The 21,863-nt window shown below is 41.0% G+C and overlaps 1 protein-coding gene across 1 annotated transcript; it reads left to right on the top strand.

Moving 5' to 3' along the window:
- The first annotated feature begins 2,632 nt into the window (after positions 1 to 2,632).
- Positions 2,633 to 21,754, top strand: GCA (grancalcin). The gene is made up of 8 exons (XM_048485333.1): positions 2,633 to 2,815; positions 4,488 to 4,658; positions 10,389 to 10,458; positions 12,219 to 12,262; positions 14,737 to 14,884; positions 16,509 to 16,622; positions 17,771 to 17,829; positions 19,838 to 21,754. The coding sequence occupies exons 1-8, from the start codon at positions 2,792 to 2,794 to the stop codon at positions 19,862 to 19,864; spliced, it is 657 nt and encodes a 218-aa protein (XP_048341290.1). The 5' UTR covers positions 2,633 to 2,791; the 3' UTR covers positions 19,865 to 21,754.
- Positions 21,755 to 21,863: the final 109 nt, after the last annotated feature.

Here is a 21,863-nt window from a genome sequence, read left to right as displayed (position 1 = left end):
TAATTGCTACATAATGCTGTGGCCAGAATGTCTATTGGTGTGTGCTCCAGGGATCATACTACACTGTAACGGTTTAACCCACCCGTGAGAGAAGTGTTCTGGCCTCAGCATATGGAAACAAAGAATCTTTCTGTGGGTTCCAAAGCAAGACATTAACAACAGGGCTATATTGAGAGAATTATTCTCTATAATAACCAAGCATATGGATTTTTTGTTGTGTCTAGTGTGACATTGCTCAAGATCTGTAAGTTAAATAAGCAGTATCATGAAAGTTTAGTTCTGTATAGGTTATCAGCCTTCTGTCTGAAGAACAGTAGTCGATTATTCCAGGTGTCAAGTGAAAACCTCATGTCCTAGCCGAAGATGATTGGTGTTGATATTTCAAGATTTTTCAGTGATACAAAACACTTGAATATGTAAATCAAATAAGAAACAAAAAAAAACCCCATACATGTTATTCCATATGCTATTTTAAAATTAGATGACGGAATACAATTTCTGAGATTCTCACCAAAGTAGATTCTGCATGGTAGAAATTTGACAGGATGAAAAAAGGGTAATATCCCGGTTTGTGGAAGTATTTCACATGGGTCCCTTCCCTGAAGTGGGATTAGCCTGTTCCCGCAACCTGGGTTTTTCAAAAATCGCCAAATTGCAATCTTTTTGAAAAATCCTGGGTTGAACCCACTACCGAGGGAACGGTACAGGCGCCCAAATGCTTTATTTTCCCCACCCCGCCACCCGTTCTTCCACCTTACATCATGTCAGTTTCGTTTCTGCTGAACTGCTGACCAGTGTAGAAGCCCACCATTTCAGAAACATTCCCCAAGTACATTTTCTCCCCATGGCAGAGACTATGAGTGCCATTTCATGTAAAGGTGTTCAGCAATGGATTCAAAATAAATAGGGCCATTGTGAGCAACGGCCTTGTTTCCATTTATTTTTTTGGGTGCTCAGAGCACACCTTTGGATGTTCATGGGACATATTCCTTTGCTCTCCTTTTGGACAGATTTTTTTGTATATCACAGATGTTAAGGGGGGCTGCATGCTTCATGTTTACATGTGTCATGGTTTCAAAGCCCTTCACTTCTTTTCCACGCTGGAGAAACAGGAGGGGGAGGTCCTGCTTGGGCTCTCAAGGTTGTTGTAGATTCTCCACCAATCAGAAGCATTCCCTTAGCACAGGGAGGGAACAGGCGGAAGGGGGACTGTGGTGATGGAACAGCCAATCAGAACTCAGGAAAAATGGGATGTTTGCACCTGCACAGCTCTGTTGCAGATTTGTGTGAAGGGACAGAAAGAAAACTGAAACGTTGGAACATCCTCTTTAAGGAAATTCATCTGTATCCCTTTGTTATTGTTTTCTACCTGAAGGTGAAGACTTTTTTGTTTCATTTGGTGTACCCCCAGTAAAACTCTTATTCACCTTCCTCTCTGTTTATGTGTGTTGCATACATTTATAGTTGTTTCTTGTACCATTAAATATTTAGACAAATAATAATGTGCAAATGTTTTAATGCCTAATGTATAAATGTTTTAATTCCTAAAGGGGATCCAAGTTCTGTCAAAAGGCAGCAGATCAATGTTTTAACTAAGTGCATGAAACAAAACAAAACTTATTTCTGCTTAGGTTTGCTTAGGGAGAATTGTTAGGAGGATAGTGTGTGTGTGTTGTGCCATTGAATCGCTTCCAGCTTATGGCAATGCTATAAATTAATGCCCTCCAAAACATTCTATCGTGAACAACCTTGCTCAGTCCTTGCAAACTGAGGGCCAGGCTTCCTTGATTGAGTCCATCCATCTCTGGCTGGAGATCTCCCAGAATTACAATTGATCTCTGGGGAACAGAGATCAGTCCACCTGGAGTAAATGGCGCTTTGGTGGACACCATGGCCTTATCCCCCATTGAAGTCCCTCCCTCCTCCAACCGTGCCATCCTCAGGCTCCCCTCCTAAAATCTCCAAGTATTTCCCAACCTGGAGCTGGCAGTCGATCTTTTTGCCTGTCTACTCCCAGAAAATTCCATTATTAAACAATAGACTTTTGAGCTTTTCTCCATCACACCCTGGAACATAACCCCACTTCTTTGTGTGCTTAACAGTGATTCCCATGAAGAGTTCTGGAGATCTTCAAAGGTCACCACTCTGTTACATTGTGCTACTAAGTCATTACACCACTTATTGCCTTTCTGGCATTTTAAAAAAATCATGGGCCAGCACAGCTAACCACAGGCTTAGTCAGAAATCCCAGAAGAGTAACTCGTTTCTGATGAAACCCAATTGAAATTGGATAGCAATTTCTAGACTGACATATTGCATCATTCATATCCCTGACTTTCAGCACACTTCAGCATGATGAAAGAATATGTTCCCTAATCCCCGAAATTCCACACTATAATAATTGCTTGTTATACAATTATTCAACACGGCTGCATCTCTTCCACCAGATGACAATCACCTCTTTGTCCCGCCCCTTCCGCCGAAGACGTCACACTCCAGCCAGCGTTTGTTTCCCCTTTCCGCTTCTTTCTTTTGCCCCGCCTTTGCCTCCACGGGTTGACCAATACTGGGACGGGGCGGATATTCCCTCAGCCAATAGCAAGAGGAAGCGACGCATGAAGGGTTACGTAAAGGGACTTCCGCTTTTCGTCCGTTGAGCCCGGAAGGAGACGGCCTTTCCTCAGAGTCTGGTGGTCCCCGTGGAAGATTTGGAGCTTTTCCCCAATTCGAATCCGGGCGACGGTTTCTTCCCTTCCCCCACCTCTTAACGGTCTTCTCCCCTAACGGCGAGATGACGTACCCAGGGTTCGGAGCGGTGAGTACGAGGATAGCGGTTGGAGGGGAGGCCTGTCAGTCTTGTCCTTCCCTCCTCCTATCCGCTCCTCATCTGTCTCTTCGCCATGTATGGCCCATTAGCTTTGTGGCCTCCTCACAGCTCCATGACGGAGTCGAGGCGGAGGGACCTCGGTTGTTTCTCTTTCAAGCGATGCCCTGGAGCGGGTGGGCCTTCAAACGAGACCAAGCAGTGTCATCTCCCTTCCTCCTCCTTGTAACGGAAGTATGAGGGAAAGGAGGGTCACGTGCCCCCAGTTTGCTTGGTTTAAAAATAAATAGAGAACAAACCACATTTGGTTTTACTTGGTTACCAGTTTACTTGGCTTGAAAATAAATAGAAAGCAAACCAGTACTGACCGTACTGTTGCAGTGCAGGGAAACCATCTTTTTCGTGCCATGGGTCTAAAGTTGAGAAAGGCCCCTTCAGCACATGCAGAATAGTGCACTTTCAATCCACTTTCACAGTTGTTTGAAAGTGGATTTTGATATTTTGCACAGCAAAATCCAGCTGCAAAGTGGCTTGAAAGTGCTTTATTCTGCACATGCTGAGGGGCTAAAGAGTCACTTGCTGGAATTCTGGGTGATGATGGGCTATTTTTAAAGGCAGGACAAGCCCTCCCCCCATGAATTAGCAACCCTAAATGCACAACTGTAACCAATTTAAACCTTTTTGAAGAGTATGTGTTTAAAGAACTGTTTCTTAGAAATTGAGGGATGTGCAACTTATTTCATTGTCTCTCATTGCAACCTTGAAAACTTTGGTTGTAGTCAAACTGTCTAATAACACTGAATAATCATTGGAAGGTTCCATCCATTTTCATTAAGAAGTTTATGTTTTATTCTGAGGGAACATCTTCATTGTTATAGCACTTAATTTTTTTTCCACATCTGAAAGTTGTTATCTGCTTTTCCAATACCAGGAAGGAATAACAGGCATCTTATTGTACTGTGTTTGGAATTGCATCTGTAAAACTTTACTTTCAAGCTAAGGGCTATCTTGGAGTGTAAACTACCTAGCATGTGCATGTAGGAATTTTACAGAAATCGAGTAGGTTTGATTAAAACTCAGGATGAAGGAAAGCAGTGGAATTTCAACAAAGCTGGCCTCCTTTATCACCCTTCCATTTCCCTTTTTCGTCTTGCCCTTTTTTATTTTTCCTGTTCCTTTCATTCATTCTCCCCTTAGTTGGAATTGATTTTATGGCACCACCGGACAATATACTACAATATACTATAGCAACTGATTGTTGATTAATTTTAACTATTCTTTTAATTATTCGTTTCTGTAAGCCATCCTGAGCTCAGTACAGAAAAGTGGCCCATAAAATTATGAATAATTTCATGCCTCTGGGAGTGTGGTCACTCAGTGGGAAATAAAGATATAAATCCTTTACCTGGCTTGTGTGAGTGGAGACACTGCTATAATTCCAAATTGATGATCAAAGAACCTTCTTTCAGACTTTCTTCTGGACAGTTGCCATACATTGTGGTTTGATGTACTGGTTCAGCATTTTCTATGCTCTCAATATAGTATAGTGAAATTAGTACAGAGTGCTTATATTTGGCTACAGGGAAATAAATGTCAGTAGCAATGCATGCTTGTATACAGAGATGGTAAGTACAGTGACATATGCTTATTCTCTTCATAAAAGTACGGTGCTTACCGTGGCCAGGTGCCAATGCAAATGGCCATGGGCCAACCCGTGCCAGGAGGAGTACCAAGTATGGCCCATGCTGGATCTTCTGGGTATTCTGTTTATTCTGGTGCCTACGCTGCTGCTGTTGATCCTATGTGGACATTTTTCAGTGCAATTTCTGGACAGGTAAGCGAAAGCTGCGTTCTTCAAGTTTTGGGGGAAAAGCTGTTTTGTTTTGTTTAAGGGATGATTTCTTAATTTGTTTGTCAGCATGTAAAATGTTGTGAGTAATTGAATTAAAGCACATTTAATATATGTGTAGGTCTGCCAGTGATTTGCTGCTAAACACTGGAAACTGATAACCTTCGGTTTGTCTTTTCAGAACCCCAGGGTGGGGTTCTGATGGCAAGGTTAATGCAACTGCAGTCATGTTGACTTTGTGTAATTATTTCCACATGGTGGATCAGGTGTGCTTGACCTGGGGCTATTGTTGTTGATAACAAAAGGAAAAATAAAGCTTGGGGAGCACATTTAGAGTTCATGGTTCTTGGTACCAGTCTGTCATTGGCAAGTCTACAGTATGGACCTATTGAAGCAATGAATCTGCTTTAGCTTCTTTTTTCCTTTTATTCTTTTGGGTAGGGGGTTGCTTGTTCTGGAAGCACACTAAACAGAACCACTCAATTCTTGCTTTCTCAGCAAGAGTTATTTTGGAAAGCTAAGTTCAGGCTCAAAAGCAACAGTGAAAAGCGATTTTGGTTCTGCTTCTAATCCCATTCCAAATATTTAGAATTGTGTGGTATACTAGGATGGGCTTTAATTGTTCTCCTCTCATGCTAAATGATTAGTAGACATGCCATGTTAACAAGCATACGAAAGGTCTTTTTATTATTTTTGAGTCTGCACCAGGCTTCTGGGTTGATAAAATGAGAAGTATAATGCACATCACCAGGTATTTTATAAAGTGGTCAGTGACTGTTTGGATGGGGCAGGAGAGCTGGTTAAAAAGGTTACAGTAAAGATTCACCCAAGGGCATATGCATGGCCCCACAGGTCATTGGTCTCTAGAACGTTTTGGGACTTGTGATGCGCTTATGCATTCTCCTAAGAGGTGGATCTGCAAAGGCAATATTCAGGAACAACTTTCATTTCAGGTGAGTAACTTTACTCTGGACTTCTTTTGCCTTGGCATTTTGATTTCTACAGTTCTTACAAATTGAGGTGATGAGCCGCATTACTTGTGGTGACAAGCCACTTGTTCAATCTTGCATATTAGTGTTTCAGTAGGCACAGCTTGTGTGCAGGGGAATTTTTTCTTGAAGTATTTTCTCTATACCAGGGGTAGGGAACCTGCGGCTCTCCAGATGTTCAGGAACTACAATTCCCATCAGCCCCTACCAGCATGGCCAATTGGCCATGCTGACAGAGGCTGATGGGAATTGTAGTTCCTGAATATCTGGAGAGCCGCAGGTTCCCTACCCCTGCTCTATACTATAGGACCACTATTTTAGGATTCTGCGGGTGATACAGGGTTTCATCAGATCTAGAAGCCTAATTACGTTAAATATGTAGTGTAGTTTAAGTACATCAGAAATTAGCATAGTTTTAGAATACATGCTGTCTGAGTCAGGTGCTCATCTTCAGCTTCTTTAATGTTTCTAGAAAGGAGGCTGAACGTTTTAAGAGATTGTGCAAAATTACAAGTCACCGAAGTGATTTCACAATTATTGGAAGGGATTGTCCAGAAGACAACATATGAGCTGTTCTAGATTTGCAGTAGCTTTCTAATGTTTGCAGAGCGGCATAAAGAACTAGCAGCTACTGTGGACAACTGGAAGCTTTGTTTGGATTAGTCATTGAGGCAACAGATAGGCTATGAAGTATTGTTGACTACAAATGAATTCTGTGTACTTCGTGTTCCTCTGAATTGGGCATTCTCATGAACATTCATGATAGCATTACATCCCACTTCTGAAGGTGCCAGCTTGCATAATAAAGCACTCTCGTCTGAGGCAGGCAGAATTTTCTGTCTACTTGAATGAGATGGCACAGTGTAGGTTTGCAGAAAGGTAGGTGGGGTTCAGACTTGTTCCCACAATGGAAAGGAAGAGTACATAACTTCTACCATTTTGATTGTTTATTGAATTTGGCATGTTTCAATTCTGGGCATGGCTGGCCAAAGCATACTTTAACTTTGCCGAGCTGAGAGATTATTAGATGTCAGTGGACATTTGGAAGGAAGAAGGCACAAATGGGAGGTCTGGAAAACTCCTATTTTTTTTCTTTTCCCCATTTATTTGGGCAGAGAATCAGGACTGTGACTTGCAGGTAACAGAGCACCCCTTTGTTCTCTGCCTGGTAGAAGCAACTTTATTGTGACAGGTGCTTGAGCTTGCAATAGCAGCTTGGCAAATTTAAAATCATAGCAGCTGTTCTGCATCTGCCATTTAGTTGATCACTCAAACATCTGGTATCTTCTGCAGCAAATTGAAGGCTAGTGCTTCAATAGAATAGATGATACAAATTATTCATCAGGCAAGCGTGGTCTTTACCTCCCATTCAGTATCATTCTTCTGCAGATGAAGAACCACAAAGATTGGAGCCACCAAAAATGAAATCACTTTCTAATGACTCGCCTCATTCTGCCAGTAGCTGCTTAAACAGCCATGTGTTCCTAGAGAGGGTTAGTGATTGTCCCTCTTCCTCTCAAGCAATAGCAGAAATGACTGCAGAAAAACTGAATTTTATAGACAAAAATGTAGATAATTAAAATTGCTTCAAGCCTTTAGAAAAGTGGCTGTCCTTTGTAAAATAAGTACCTACAGTCTAGTAATTTGAACTGTTTTCACTTTGAATGGTAGTTATTTTCAGCCCATCTAGGCAGTTCCCTGAATGAGGAATCTGGAATCCTTCACAGAATTCAAGTTGCTGGATTGTACTTGGAGTAGTAAAGGCAAGCTCTGATTTACAAAATCCAGTATGGGGATGTGAAAGGTGGTAGGGAGTTAATTCATCAGAGTTGAAGATGTAGTGAGGCTCTAGGAAAGTTTTTGTAGAAGTTTTGAGAACATATATTATTTTCCAGAAGTAATCCTACCATACTTCTGGGTTTTGAGAACAGATATTATTTTCCAGAAGTAATCCTATCATAGGGAACTGCATATAATAATGCAAAATAACATATTTTTAGAGCTACCTTCTTTCAGTGAAGAAAAGAGGTCTTTGCACGTGTAGAAGATTATGTGTATTAGAGTTCCCATGTACTCTTGGATTGGTTGCTGATCCAAAGGTAAATGTGGATTGTAGCTAAAATATGACTTCAGTTTTCTACAGTGTTCCTTGGTTTCAAAAGTTGCCCCTCCACTCCAGCAGAATATCTGCCATCTTTGCATTTATTTCCATAAAACTTGAAAGCTGTGGTTTTTTAACTTGGTATCTTCAGGGAACCCTTTCCCTCTTTGCTGGGGAAAAGCCATGTCTAGCAAAGGATACTGCGATATATTGATAGAGTCTACTTGGCTGTATATCAGCTGAGAGTACACTTCAGAAGGAATCCAACCCTGTTTGCATTGGTGCAACACAGAAGACTGTTAGCGGAAGGGCAAGCTGTCTTTCTAGGCCGCTCTTTCACCACCCCTGACCATTTCATTGAAGCATCTTTGAATGAGTTTTCAAGGAACCCTGGGGTTCTCCAGAACACAGTTTGAAAAACCATTGCTTTAATAGTAACTATATTTCTGAGAACTAAAAACAATGGACAAGGGAAAGAGTTTGCTTTGAATTGCTCTGCTTCGGATCTTCAACACTTGCTGACTTCCATATTTTTATTCATTCTCAAGTGTGCTATTTTAGTGAATTCAGTTTTTTATAGGAGGAATAAACATTCACTCCTGAAGTACCAGTCAATTAAACACAGTCTGTCATCTGCCATGTAGCGAGACCAAAGGGGTGATGGAAGCATGAGCCCTGACTCTCAAAAGAACTGATCAGGTAGAAATTCACAAAAACATGGGTATTGCTTTTGGAGGGGAGGGTGAACGCAGGAACATGAAATAATTTCTGAGTGTTGTTGAATTGCCTTGCACCAGTCAATGGGGCTCAGAAGTATACTCATCACCACAATTTCAGTTCTCCTTTTCCACTGTGAGCTTACCCAATGAAAATGTCTCTTGTTTTGTGGGTAAATGCCATGATTAGCATATTTCCGTCCGTTCATATCTGATATTTTCTTGAATATGTAGCCATGTGGATTCATAGTCTTCTAGACATGTTTGAGGGAACTGTATATGCGGTGCCTTTATAATATCCAGATGGCAGAATTACATTTGAATTCATACTTTCCTGCAAAACTGTGTTGTCATTTTTCAGCTGCATTTTTGAGCTGTTTCAGGATGAATATGGTTTGCAACAACCTCCAGGAACCTCTTTCCAAAGCCCAGTCCTTTTAATTCTATATTCATGGAATTATAAAGGGGTGCAAATGAAATATACTGATTATTGAACTTAGAATATCCCTCATTTTTATTTATACATGTTATTTTTACAGCATTTATGCTCTGCTTTTCTTTGTGGCTCAAAGGAGTTTACAATGATAGTTAAGAAAAATTCCAGTTAATTCAAAATGAAATAATAAACACTAAATCTCTCCTTTCCACTACCTTAAAAGAAGCAAGGTGATGCTTTTATTAATTAAAACATGCAAACTTTCGTTGGAGAAGCTCGCAAATAGCACTTTTGTTTGGGAAGGATGTAAAGTCAGTTTAGGGGAAGGTAGTATAATATACGTAACACATTACTTGCATGTGGAACTTTCTATATTGGGAAATAAATCTCTATGCCAGGTATATCCTCCTAGCAGGATTACATGTGCCATGGTAGCAGAAAATACTACTCCTTGTTCTATGGTGGTGAGTGGGAAGATCTCTGTGTGTATATACAAAGTTGGGCTTCAGTTCATCTTCATAATTTTGAATAGTATAAACTTGTAGAGGAGGTATGCAAGGAAAAATCCTTTCAAGTCTTTATATTCAAATAGTTTCTCTAGTAATTTACAGAGCTGTAAGTAAAACGTGTGTGGTTTTTTGAGAAGATCAGGGAACCTTCAAGGTGGAGCTAAAATCTGTAAAATCAATTGCAAAATATGTTTATTATATGGTGTACACAAAAAGGTTTGTTAAAAACACAGGGCCCAGATTACAGGGAGTGATCATAAATACAAAACAGTATTATTAAAGAAAACACATCTGGAAATACACCTTACAGGTATTTTTAATCTGAAAATGTGAAACCCTTATGTACCGGGTGGCCTGGTGTGGCCTACTCACAAAAACTTTCACAATTGAAATCGTTCATACCAAAATCTGGTGTTTGATTACCAGTGTTTCTGGATGTGCATACCATCAGTCAGTGATAAAATGTATTACAACAGTTTATTTTGATTTTTTAAAAATGTGTTTCAGACTGTGTTTTTAAAAAAGCCTTTTTGTGCACATATAATTAGTGTGTTATAGATTTTACAGTTTTTAGCTCAGTCTTTGAGGCTGTCTGTAATTTTCTGGTTGAGTTCTTTCTTTACCCTTTTATTTATTTATTTATTTTGAGAATCGGAGCGAACATCTGTGGAGCAAATAACTGGCAACTATGTATAGAAGATCTCTGTTAACTGTAATAATCTCAAATGAGCATATACTTCATTTTAAATTAAGAATATTGAAGCTTTTTGGTTTTCTGTCTACAGTATGATCTCTACAGTATGGCATACTCTTAGATGAGGCATTCCTCTGAAGTATTCTAGGTCTGTACGTCTGGCTAGAATTTAGGTGGCTGTCTGTTATTCATGTATACAGTTGATCTTGTATGAGCAAATTGGTCAGTGTCCCTGAATGTCAGATATGTCTGCACTCATTCATTTTACAGGATGGTGAAGTGGATGCTGAAGAGCTACAGAGATGTCTAACGCAGTCTGGAATCACTGGAACTTACACTCGTAAGATTTAGCCGCTCTTTTAAATGAAATCTTCATGTACAGTTCTGTGTGTGTTTTTAGTTTTAAAAAAATCAACATCTCTAGAGAAAATGTCTAGCAAATTTATATGCAAGATGTGTGTTGGGACACTTCAAAGTAGCATTGTCTTCACTTGGATACAGTGGCAAAGAATCAAAGAGCTATTTCAAGTGTGTCCAGTAGGATTTTTGACTCTCTTCTTGAATACCCAGTGCTTGTACTTTGAACTTTGGTTTGCCGTTGAGGTGACAGTAGACAGGTTGCTGTTTATATTCTTTTGCTATCCTGTACAGAAACATCCTGCTGATAGACAAAATATGATACTATGTATCTGAAGAAGAGGAGTTTGTATTTATATCCCCCTTTCTCTCCTGTAGGAGACTCAAAGGGGCTTACAATCTCCTTGCCCTTCCCCCCTCACAACAAACACCCTGTGAGGTGGGTGGGGCTGCGAGAGCTCCGAAAAGCTGGGACTAGCTCAAGGTCACCCAGCTGGCGTGTGTGGGAGTGCGCAGGCTAATCTGAATTCCCCAGATAAGCCTCCACAGCTCAAGCGGCAGAGTGGGGAATCAAACCTGGTTCCTCCAGATTAGAATGCACCTGCTCTTAACCACTACGCTGCTGCTGCTGACTGAACAACAACAGAAACAAAACATTAAAAAGTCCAGTTATGAGTGTTACATTTTCATTTATGCTTCTGTATCCCACCTACAATATTTGTTCCTACCTGTGCATCAGGTGAACTTGCTGAAACAAATCTGGTTAGTCTTTTGAAAGTCCACAGGTTGAAACTGCATACATAATTTAAATTCTGCAGAATATAAGTTTAAACAACAACTGGATCTCTGGGCCAGCATTCCTTGTGTGCAAAAAATTCCTGTGGTGAGTGCTGTGCAAGCAAGAATATTTCTTGTATACCAGTACTGACACACAGCATAGCTTTACCTATACTTGAGGACATAACTAATGGCTTGAGGGGGTCCAAGCGGCCTTCTGAGCCCTTTCATAGCTTCCAGGGGAAATTAAAGTTTAATAAGTGTTTAATAAAACTTGTTAGGATAGCCATAATATATTGTAAACTTAACCTTATTGTGAAATAGGAAAAATATATATTTCATAATCTGCATTCACGCAGGTTTCGCATATACAATATTTCATTTCCCCGGAAGCTATGAAAGGCCTCAGAAGGCAAGCCATTATTTATGTCCTCAAGTAAAATATTTCTGGCACTAATATTTGTTCCTACTTCTATTTACTGAAATCCCTGATAAGGATTTGCCTTGCTTTTCAGCATGCCAGGAATTTCTTGCAATTATGGAAACATTTTCGTAGTTCCAAAATGATGCCAATTTCTATTAATCTAGCTGTGCCATCCTATGTAGCTATTGCTGTCCTAAGCCCATTGATTGCAGTAGATGCAGAAGGTTATAGCTCTATTTAGAATGGCATTCTGTGTTTTTAAAGGTACTTTCAGCAGGTAACGCTCTTCTTGAATGTATTTTTGTAGTATATATGTTCATATACAAATTGTACAAGTTGCGTAGACTGGCAAAATAGAAGACATCTTCATCTTTAGTATGTGTTCATCATGACTTTCTGTTTTCAACCAATTGGCAGTTCTGTATTGTATTTGAACTGTTTGTTTTGATAGACTTCATTATGCTGCTAATTATAACAAGTGGTTAAAATTGAGCTCCATTTAGTTGGCTTTATAATAATGCATCCCTTGCTTGTAATTTCAGCGTTCAGCTTGGAGACCTGCAGAATTATGATATCAATGTTGGATGTATCCTTTTCACAAAAAATGGCCCGATGGAATAGTCATCTTAGTATTGCCTTTGGTGCAGTTGGGCTGTGGTTGGTTGTACCATGGAACCAAAATTTAGATACTGGGATAAGGGCCTGTATGAAACTGCTCACTGGCTCACCCTTCTCACCCTTCTCTCAGGTGTTCCCAACGCTCCAGGAAGCTCAGCCAGGGAGGCCCAGCAGTTCAGTTGCTGAGGACTAGCTGAAGCTCTCTCCTCCTCTAATCCTTTGCATCAAAGGGGTTTGTGAACAGGGACTTTTGCAGGCATAGCTCCAGACACCATTGTTGAAATGAAGTTCACAAGTTTGTTAACAAACGTTCCCAAGGTTAAATCATCCTCTCTCCGGGCAGTATCAAAACTGAAAAGATTTAACTGATCCAAAAATAATACTCCCAGCCGCAAGGCTTAGGAAGGAACAAAACAACAACCGGTTCCCTGCTTTTCTTCCCAGCTGTCTTTGAAAGTTAATTACCCCACTCAAGGACAGGCCTCACTTTTCATCACTGAAACTTGTGATAACCACTTTCATGTGTAATTAGGCAAAGAGGAAGATTGCAGGAGATAGTTCGTCAGGGAAAGCCAACCCTCATACAGGGCCTCAAAAAAAATTCAGGAGCATTTCTGACTTGAATACTATACCTTTGCTGTATGGCAAAGTGTGTCTGTGTTTCACTTCCACTCATATTACCTAACAGTATTACCTATTTACTGTTTTCACTGCTCATCTCTGCCCATCTGCACGAACATTCTAAGGGCATACCAAGCCCTCAGGCCACAGACATGCTGCATGAACATTCTAAGGGTGACAGTTAAACACAGCCAGCTTCATGGCCTCTTGCGCCAGGAAAAAGACATTTTACCTGGCTCAGATATGGACTTTCGGCGATTTGAAGGTCCGATTACCTGCCCGCAACAGGGAGGAATGTCATGTGAAAATTTGGGGGCGATCAACATTTAAGAATTAATATAAGAATTGGAAAGAAACAATATTATTATGATCATTTTTCAAAGGTTTACTGGCCAGGGAGTGCTTTGCGTTTATGTTACTTGGTAGTCACATTGTACTCTAGATTGATACATTGTAGCTTGTAAGTGAGCAAACATAGGTTAACTTTAAACCAAAGTCAGATTTGTTGCAGAGCCTTTGTTTTGTGTGTAGTGTTAACAAGATAGAATGTATCATTTGTTGCTTTAGTTGTCAAAGAAAGCTCACTGTGCTAATTACGTTAACATTTGCTTGCAATACTTCCCCCCCCACAAGTGTTCAGTACTTTAACTGCATGTGCTTGTGTGACATGGGCATTGGTATTAAATGATCAAAAAAAAGCCTGTCCCATTCCCAGGCACTGTTACTCACCTTGGAGAGGCTGCAGTGCTCTCTGGAACAAAGAAAGCAGGAAGTTGGGTGGGCCATTTGATTGGCTTAGACTTTGACTTGTTCTATATATACCCCCGGGGATCGGGCGGTATATAAATTGAAAAAATAAATAAATAAATAAATATTGGAAGCCATAGAGCAGGGGACCAAGTAGCTATTAAAAGGCTTTACAAAAATTGCACTTTTCAATTACAGTACCATTAATGATTGGTCTGGTGACCATCTTTTCAATTTTTTCCCCTATGATTTGATTGTAAAAGAATAGCTTTGTGACCTCCATGCTAGTTTCTTTTCTGACATTAAGCTTATTCATGGCACTGACCTAAAGTGGATTGTCTGCATTCATCTAATTGCTGAGTGTTGCTGATGTGAGGACTTTTCTCCAGCACAGGAGGCTGTTCTGCATGCAGGAATGTCATCATTACCATCAGTTGAGACAGATATAGGATGGTCCAAAACTTAGTCTCATGTTGATATCTGCTATAAACAATTAAGATTCCTGGTTGTTTTGAGACCAAATGGGGGGATAGTTTTGTAACTTTCATCCTGGTTTCTTTTATGATAGTAGACTTGTATGTAGGGAAAGTGTATTGGTAGCCATCAGTGCCAAAGCACTGAATAGAAAAGTGTTCACCAAATGACAGGATATAACTAAAAAAGGAAGCTACATTTCAACCTCTGCCTTCCTGGCACTCCCACAGGCCTCAAGAATTGGGTATTACTATGGCAAAATGAGTAATCACATTAGCAAAGTTGGGACATAAACTCTGTTCTTTCACTTTAGCGGCCATATTTGGTGTGGTGTTGCTTTATGCCAAACATCTTGCTTCCTTTGCCTTCTGATCTAGAATCCTTTTGAATGTGAAGGTATTCTTTGTAGTGGACCAGGATATTAATGCAATGTAGCAAGATACTGAACATGTGACAGAGCGGCCTTTTACTTGGAATGCGCACTTAAATATTGTAAGCAAACTGTTGAATGCAGGTGTTTCCCAGGGGAATTGCAGTGTACCTATGAATAGATTTTTGAGAAAATCTGTGAAGTTTATTTTGTTAACTAGCTACCCTCAGAGAGATAATACTGGGAAAATGGGCTTCAATGAATTTAAAGAACTCTGGGCAGCTCTAAGTGCTTGGAAGCAAAACTTCATGATGATTGATCAGGACCGAAGTGGAACTGTAGAACTTCACGAATTGACTCAAGTCATCGTTGCTATGGGTAAGGTCACACCAAAACAAAATAGATGGCTTTCAAATCTGTTAAATGCAGACTTTTGACTGAAACTGTATCTTGTATACATGAATCTTGGCAGCATTTCTTATTATCCATATAACTTGGAAATGGTTTTGATGAGCCCTGGCAGTTGCTGCAGCTATTTTGAAGGTGAAATAGTTTGAAGGATAGATATGCACTGAACGTTGTATTAGTTCTGTAACTTATCGGTATAACTGGCAGGTTTTGTTGGTGGATTCCCAATTAATTTGTTTAGCAACTAACAGGGAGAAGACACTGCAGCACTCAGAGTTAAATAACTTATCCTTGGGATTTGAAAGCAGAATAGTGAACAGATTGACTTACAGAGAAAGCCATTCTTCAATGAAAATATCTTCATATGACACACAAATCTTGGTGAACAGGATCAGGTTAACTTAATATCTTCAACATGTTACTTGACTGTATTGCCTATGAGTAATGTAATATCTAGATGCTTAGAGGTGCACAATTTAGTTTCAGTGGTTAGGCATTTGTGGACCTTTCTTCTAGGGATAAGGGAAATTAATTGATGCGACACCCACCTAATCGTATGAGTTCCGAGTCCATCATTGTAGTAAGTTTGCATGTATGATTTTAGGTCAGAATGATACATTTTCTGGCCGACAGTCTTGGAATCCAGTACAAAGCAGCGCAAAGTGGTGAAGAAGGTGCACGTTTGCTATGTTGTATAAGAAAGTGGGAGAGAAAGTCCTTCCCATCTTCCCATTCTCTACTGCTGGCAGCCCCTTCATTATTGCTGTTTCATTCCTGTTGAGTGGCAAACTTTGGTTTCTCTTTGACTGTCAGTGATAAAGCCTTACAATGCAATCCTATGCAGCGTTATTTTAGATCAGGGGTAGGGAACCTTTAACACTCAAAGAGCCATTTGGACCCGTTTTCCACGGGAAAAGAAAACACTTGGAGCCGCAAATAATTTTTGACATTTAAAATAAAGATAACACTATATATATAGGGGTTTTTTTACCTTTTACTCTGCTCATTCTGAGAAGCGCATGGATGCGCCTGCCCTGCTGCCTGCAGGGCGGGCAAGGATGAAGGCCAGCTGCCTCGCCCCTCGCTTCAGAAGCTGCCGCCGGAAAGCGCCCGCACCGCCCAACAGGGCGGGCGAGGAGGAGGGAAGCCAGGCTGGCGCGGCCCAGCCGCACCATGGCAGAGGCGCCCGCCCTGCTGCCTGCAGGGCGGGCAAGGATGGGGCCGGCGGCTCGGCTTGTGGAGCCACAGTGCAAGGGCAGAAGAGCCGCATGTGGCTCTCGAGCCGCAGGTTCCCTACCCCTGTTTTAGATTAATCCACTGACTGGAATTGTTCTGCATAGGATCACACCGTTAGAAGGGTTCTCACCGATTAAGGCGGTGAGAAACACTTCTACAAGAATGATATAACAATCCTCAGTATAGATCCAAAGCTGTGATAAAGCTTTTCAGATGTTCCTTTCCTATTCAGCAGGTGCTTTATTTTAAAAATCTGACCCATTTTATTGTTACAATATTTTCCTTTGGATTGTCAGAACTTGTGACTGCTGGAAATGGTGCTTAACATCCAAAGTCACCACTATTTTACTTTATTCAGGTTATAGGCTAAGTCCACAGACATTGATTTCGATCGTCAAACGTTACAGCAAGAATGGCAAAATATTTTTCGACGACTATGTGGCTTGTTGTGTAAAGCTGCGGGCTTTGACAGGTAAGTTATGTTTGTTGAATGAGGATTACCTGAAGCGTATTTACTTGAAACTGTGACTTCAAAATGAGGCTTAGGCCCTTTCTCCACCGCAACGATGCGGGGGTGCGTCGGCGTAAATGACGCTGACGCACCCCTCCGGGACCTTCGCACAGGCTGCGCCGTCCCTGCAAGCTTACCTTGTCCTGGCCTCCGGCTCATCGCAGAGGCCAGGGGACAAGCCCCCACAGGCTGGAGCGATGGCTCTGGAGTTGCAGGCCGGGGGGGGGGAGGGGGCGTGTCCCCTGGCCTCTGCGACGAGCCGGAAGCCAGGAGACAAGGTAAGCTTGCAGGGATGGTGCAGGGGACATGGCACCTTCCAGCTGCTGCCATTCGTAAGATAGCGGTTGGAAGCTGCTGTTTCCGGAAAACCTCGCTCGGGGAGCGAGGTTGGGAAACAGCGGCTTCGTGCCGCTGGGGGAGCGAGAGCAGTGCTGCTGTGATGCAGCAGTGCCCCCCCATGTGAACAGCTCCCTAGGGACGGGTTTTTTGCCGTCCCTAGGGCGCTGTTTTGGCCCGTGCGGAAAGGGCCTTAATGTAAGAACTATTGCAGCTTATTAATCAGACTCTTCCCAGACTAGCTGTATCTTGTCAAATCTTGGAAATTAAGCAGGGTCAGCCCTCCTAAGTATCTGGATGGGAGGCCACCAGGGAATTCCACTATGCAGAAGCAGGCTATGGCAAACCACCTCTATGACAACCAAACATAAGGGGTTGCCACAAGTCATTGGTGGCACTTTACACGTGCACACACAGGCTGTTTCCATTTCTCCATTATATTTCAGAATAACGTGCCATGTGTCATGACACTTGATAATTCGAAGCAGTGAAAATAACATTGTCTCAATTTCCAAATAGAAGCGATGTAAGCTTGCAAAACTTGACGCCCTTTCAGCGAACAACATTTAAAGAGGTCTCTGCTACAATGAGTGAATTATCCATTTTCTGTGGGGTTAATTGAACAAAGGCGTATTAATCATTAAAACAACAGGTCTCGTTCGTAAAGACGGAGTCCTTTGCAGGCTGTGGCGTTTAAATGCCATTATGAAAACATAATTGGAACAGGTATAGTACTAGAGCAACAGAAACGTATGTAATTCTTTTTCTTGCAGATTTCTTCAGGAGACGAGACAGCATGCAACAGGGCATTGTGAATCTTGTATACGATGATGTAAGTAGCAACACTGGCTGATCAAACTCTGTAGAAAGCACTCTCACCAGAGATGCATGATGGAACTTGCTAATTTGTCTTCTGTTATATTCTTGCTGTATTGAAGGTGTTTTTTTTGTTAAAGCGGGTGCCTGTCCCAAAATCGCTTTGCCAGTTTCTGACAAAATCACATGCAAAGGACTCTCTACACTTAAAGTTGGGTCTCCTGGCCCTTGCAGTTTTGTTGCTCTGTAGTCCTCCTTAATTGTTTATTAACACACTTTTTCATATACTGCTTGAGGGACTAGTAGCCTTGTTCACCAGAATATGGTAACCATCTGTATAAATGCTTCCAGGTGTCAAATCGTGACAGGTGCAGGAAGCGGGCTTATTGTCCCAATTGATGTTTATTTGATGGGTGTATCATCAGAATTGTGGGCCACTCCATGCTTACTGTTGTCGTGCTCTTTTTTAAAAGAAATTTTACTAGTAGCCCTAGGCATAAATTTCTTACACTTTGAACTGTGCCTTAATGAATGCCTTACTGAATGAAGCCTTAACTAAGGTAGCTCTCGTCCAAAATTGTTTTGCTTGAAAGGGCTGGGGGAAAAATTCATCTACAAACATCTGTAAGAACTAACTGCACTATTAGCTTCAGACATTTCAAGGTGCAGCTGTTGGTGTTATGAGTCATGGTTCCTTAATAGCCACGGTCACTACACTGTTTTTGAGTGTGTGTTTGCCGCCAAGTCACAGCTGACTTACAGCAACTTTCTAGCTTTTTTAAGGCAAGAGAGGTTTGGAGGTAGTTTGTCATTGCCTCTCTGCAGGCTGAGAGAGTTCTGAGGTCACCCGGCAGACTTCATGTGGAGGAAAGGGCAATTGAACCCAGTTCTCTAGATTAAAGTCTGCCACCGCTATCAAAGCACTTGATAGCACCATCCTCTGGAAAAAAATATTGCTTCAACTCTGAACCTTTATTCAAAGCCCAAAGTATTTTGTTTACCTTGGGGGTAATCATTTCTATGGTATGCAAACACTGGTTGTTAGTTTACAGAGTTACCTAACTTCTTTCTCAGACTGATGTGTGCAACTTGTCTGCCGTATGGGGCACATACCGTTTCCCCTTCAGACTTCTCTGCACCATTACGTAATAAGTAATGGTGCAGAGAAGTCTGAAGGGAAAACGGTACTTCGTTTTCGGTACATGTACTGAAAACTAACTAAAATTGGAGCTAAATTTTATTGGGAGTATAATGTTTTTGGTTTCCATCTTCAGTAAAGCACATGGACTACAGTAGTCATATCTCTAGAGACGTGAAGGCCTTACCAGGGTGGGGGTGAACAGAACAGTTGGGGAAAACATTTTTTCTATGGACCTTTTCAGTTTTTCTGATGGAAATTTGGGGGAGCATTGGGAAAAACTCCTTTGAGGGAGTGAAATGTGCTAAGATGCCAGACAGATAACTTATCCCCCTTCATTTTGAATAGATTTGCCCTGTTGCAAATGAAAGCAAATGCATTTACATTGTTTCTGTAAACATGTGATTTAGTACAATTTTACGTGTTTAATTATAAGCAATACACTGTATGTTAAAGTAAATGTGATAAGAAAGTAAGTATTGTATATATTTCAGTTATTCTTTGCAAATCTTTTTCATGGCTTCAAAACTTCTGGAAGTTTTACACCTCTGCATGCTGCATGCCATGTTCAAGGTACAGGTGCAAAGCTACCTATATATAAGGAACATAGACTTATCTAAAGCCCTCTTACTGGATTTATTTAAGGCAAGACTAGTGGGGTTTTTTTTAATGATGTGCAGGGTAGGGGTAATTTCTTTTGCTGTGGCTGGAGTACAATGTTACTTTGCTGTTTAAAAGTACATTTGAGTTGTGATGCCTCAGTCATTCTTGTTAGCTTCGTAGTGTCTTTGTTACATAAATGCTGTTTGTTAGGATAGTGAGCAAATCACACCGCCTGTGGTGGATGTTGATGGTTCTGACAGAATCAAATGTACTTCCTTTGCAGTTCTTGCAGTGCACTATGGCTATCTGAGTGCCAACCGTGGAAGAGAATGCCAGAATATGACAACCTGTTTTGAGGAAACTAATGGATGCTGTGAAAAACCAGGCTGCCACTGACTTTTCCACGTTTCTGCCTGCTAATGCATATCTTCTGTATAAATACCTTTGATTTTTAGTGTGTAGTTCAACAATAAAAAGTGTTCATATTTTACAGTAATTCTTTAGAAGTGTGCCATTCTTTATGCATATTGATGTTTGACTTTTTTATATTTTTTGGATTATGCTCTCAGGATCAATTAGAGAAGAAAACACAATCATGTCAAGGTTCTAAACAGGGTTCAGCTGTTCCTTCAAGTGCAATGGCCCTGTTGTACGAAATAGCCATAAAAGCTGGCTGCTGAACAGCAGGTGTTGTAGTGTTAGGATATGGAAACAGTTTATGCGGCACGGCTGTCAGATTCTAAAGGTCTGAAGAAAACCTATCTAGTTGATGTCTGCAGCGCTATCTTAAAACACGTGCTTTGATTTGTTTCCTTCCGGATGCTTCATAGATTTTACTCAAACACAGCCTGGCAGAATCTGCTCATGGTGAAATTATTTAATGGTGGTTGAACAAAATCTTTCTTAGAGCCATTTTTTTATCTTTTAAGATCTAATCTACTGAAGAGTTCATGCGCCTCTGTAGGGCACCCACCGCTTTCCTTAAGTTTAAACCATTTGAAATTTTTCTAGATGTGTATAAACGGGAGAAAGGCTTCCTAATTGACCCTTTAGTGGGCATACTGTTTTCACATGGAATTCCATCATTATCTTTGCAGCCCAGTAAACACATGCCTGACTTGATTATCAAGGCCAGCACCATACGTTCTCCCTGCACTGCTGCATGAAAATAGACACATGTAGCTTGCTAGGGAAGCTCTTTGTTATGTGAAGAAAGTTCCTCATATAGATATAGTGATTTCAACAAGGCCTCTGAAATCGTGCCAAGACAGCTCAGTCTTCTAGCAATGCATAAACTGGGCCCAAGGCAGTCCCTTTCACCATTCAACTGTAATTTATATACCTGAGTAGGAGTTGTGGATTTCAGTGACATGTCCAAGTGAAGATAGCAGCCTGTGGCTAATGGATCGATGATGCTTAGTTACTGTCTAACTCTTCTATGCTTACCTGAAATGTGCTAACTCAACCTTATTAGCCATCACGTAGATGCTTCTTATTGACAAGGGGTTCTGCAACAGTAACCTTTGTGACATGCACCTGTTTGCTTTACAGAGCCACTTGGCCAGGCACTAGTGGAAGAAGGTCGAGTTTGCAGCCTACCACTGCTGCAGTAGCCAGTGAGCCCACTTAATTAGTGCAGCCCAGCACAGTGGTATTTCTTTGTATATGTTAAATTAGTGCTTGGATCCACTTGCTTAAGCAAAGGTTGCCTTAATTAGCTATAGGGCCACAAATTGCAGATGACCCCCATGTCAACTGAAATGTCAAGGGTCAATTTACCTGGCAGTAACAGTTAACTCCTCATGCTAGTTAAGATACCTTGTGTGGAAATCTGTAATGTATGTATACAAGTCTATATTGATATCGAAATTCTGTGGGGGGGTTTTCTCCATCACCCTGAAGATTTGTATCAGTATCCTGGATTCTCTTATCAAATGTCTTTCAGCACCTGTGACTTTTCCTTTTGCAGCTGCCAACATGAGTCCTGCATTTGCGAACATTTGCATGCATAATTTTGCTGTTCACAATTGTCAAGTAATGGTTGTAGATGATTTGGGGTCTGTGTAGAGACCTTCCTTATTGTATGAAATTTCTGGATTCTGTCCTAACTGTATGATTGCTCTTGTAATAACTATTTTCATTATCATCCTGGCCAATTGAAAATAAACTTGGAGCTGGCTTTATTACTCTTTCATAGAAAGACTGTGTAAATCTGAGAGATTCTTTAGTCGATCTTGTGGAATAACTTCAATACTACTTTTAAGAAAACCTTGAATTCTGTATAAAACAATGCAGTATTTGAGGCAACA

This window comes from Sphaerodactylus townsendi, linkage group LG02 (assembly GCF_021028975.2).
Source record: "Sphaerodactylus townsendi isolate TG3544 linkage group LG02, MPM_Stown_v2.3, whole genome shotgun sequence".
NCBI classification, from domain to species: Eukaryota; Metazoa; Chordata; class Lepidosauria; order Squamata; family Sphaerodactylidae; genus Sphaerodactylus; species Sphaerodactylus townsendi.
The sequence above is the reverse complement of the archived record's forward strand: the minus strand, read 5'-3'. Positions and strand labels throughout refer to the sequence as shown.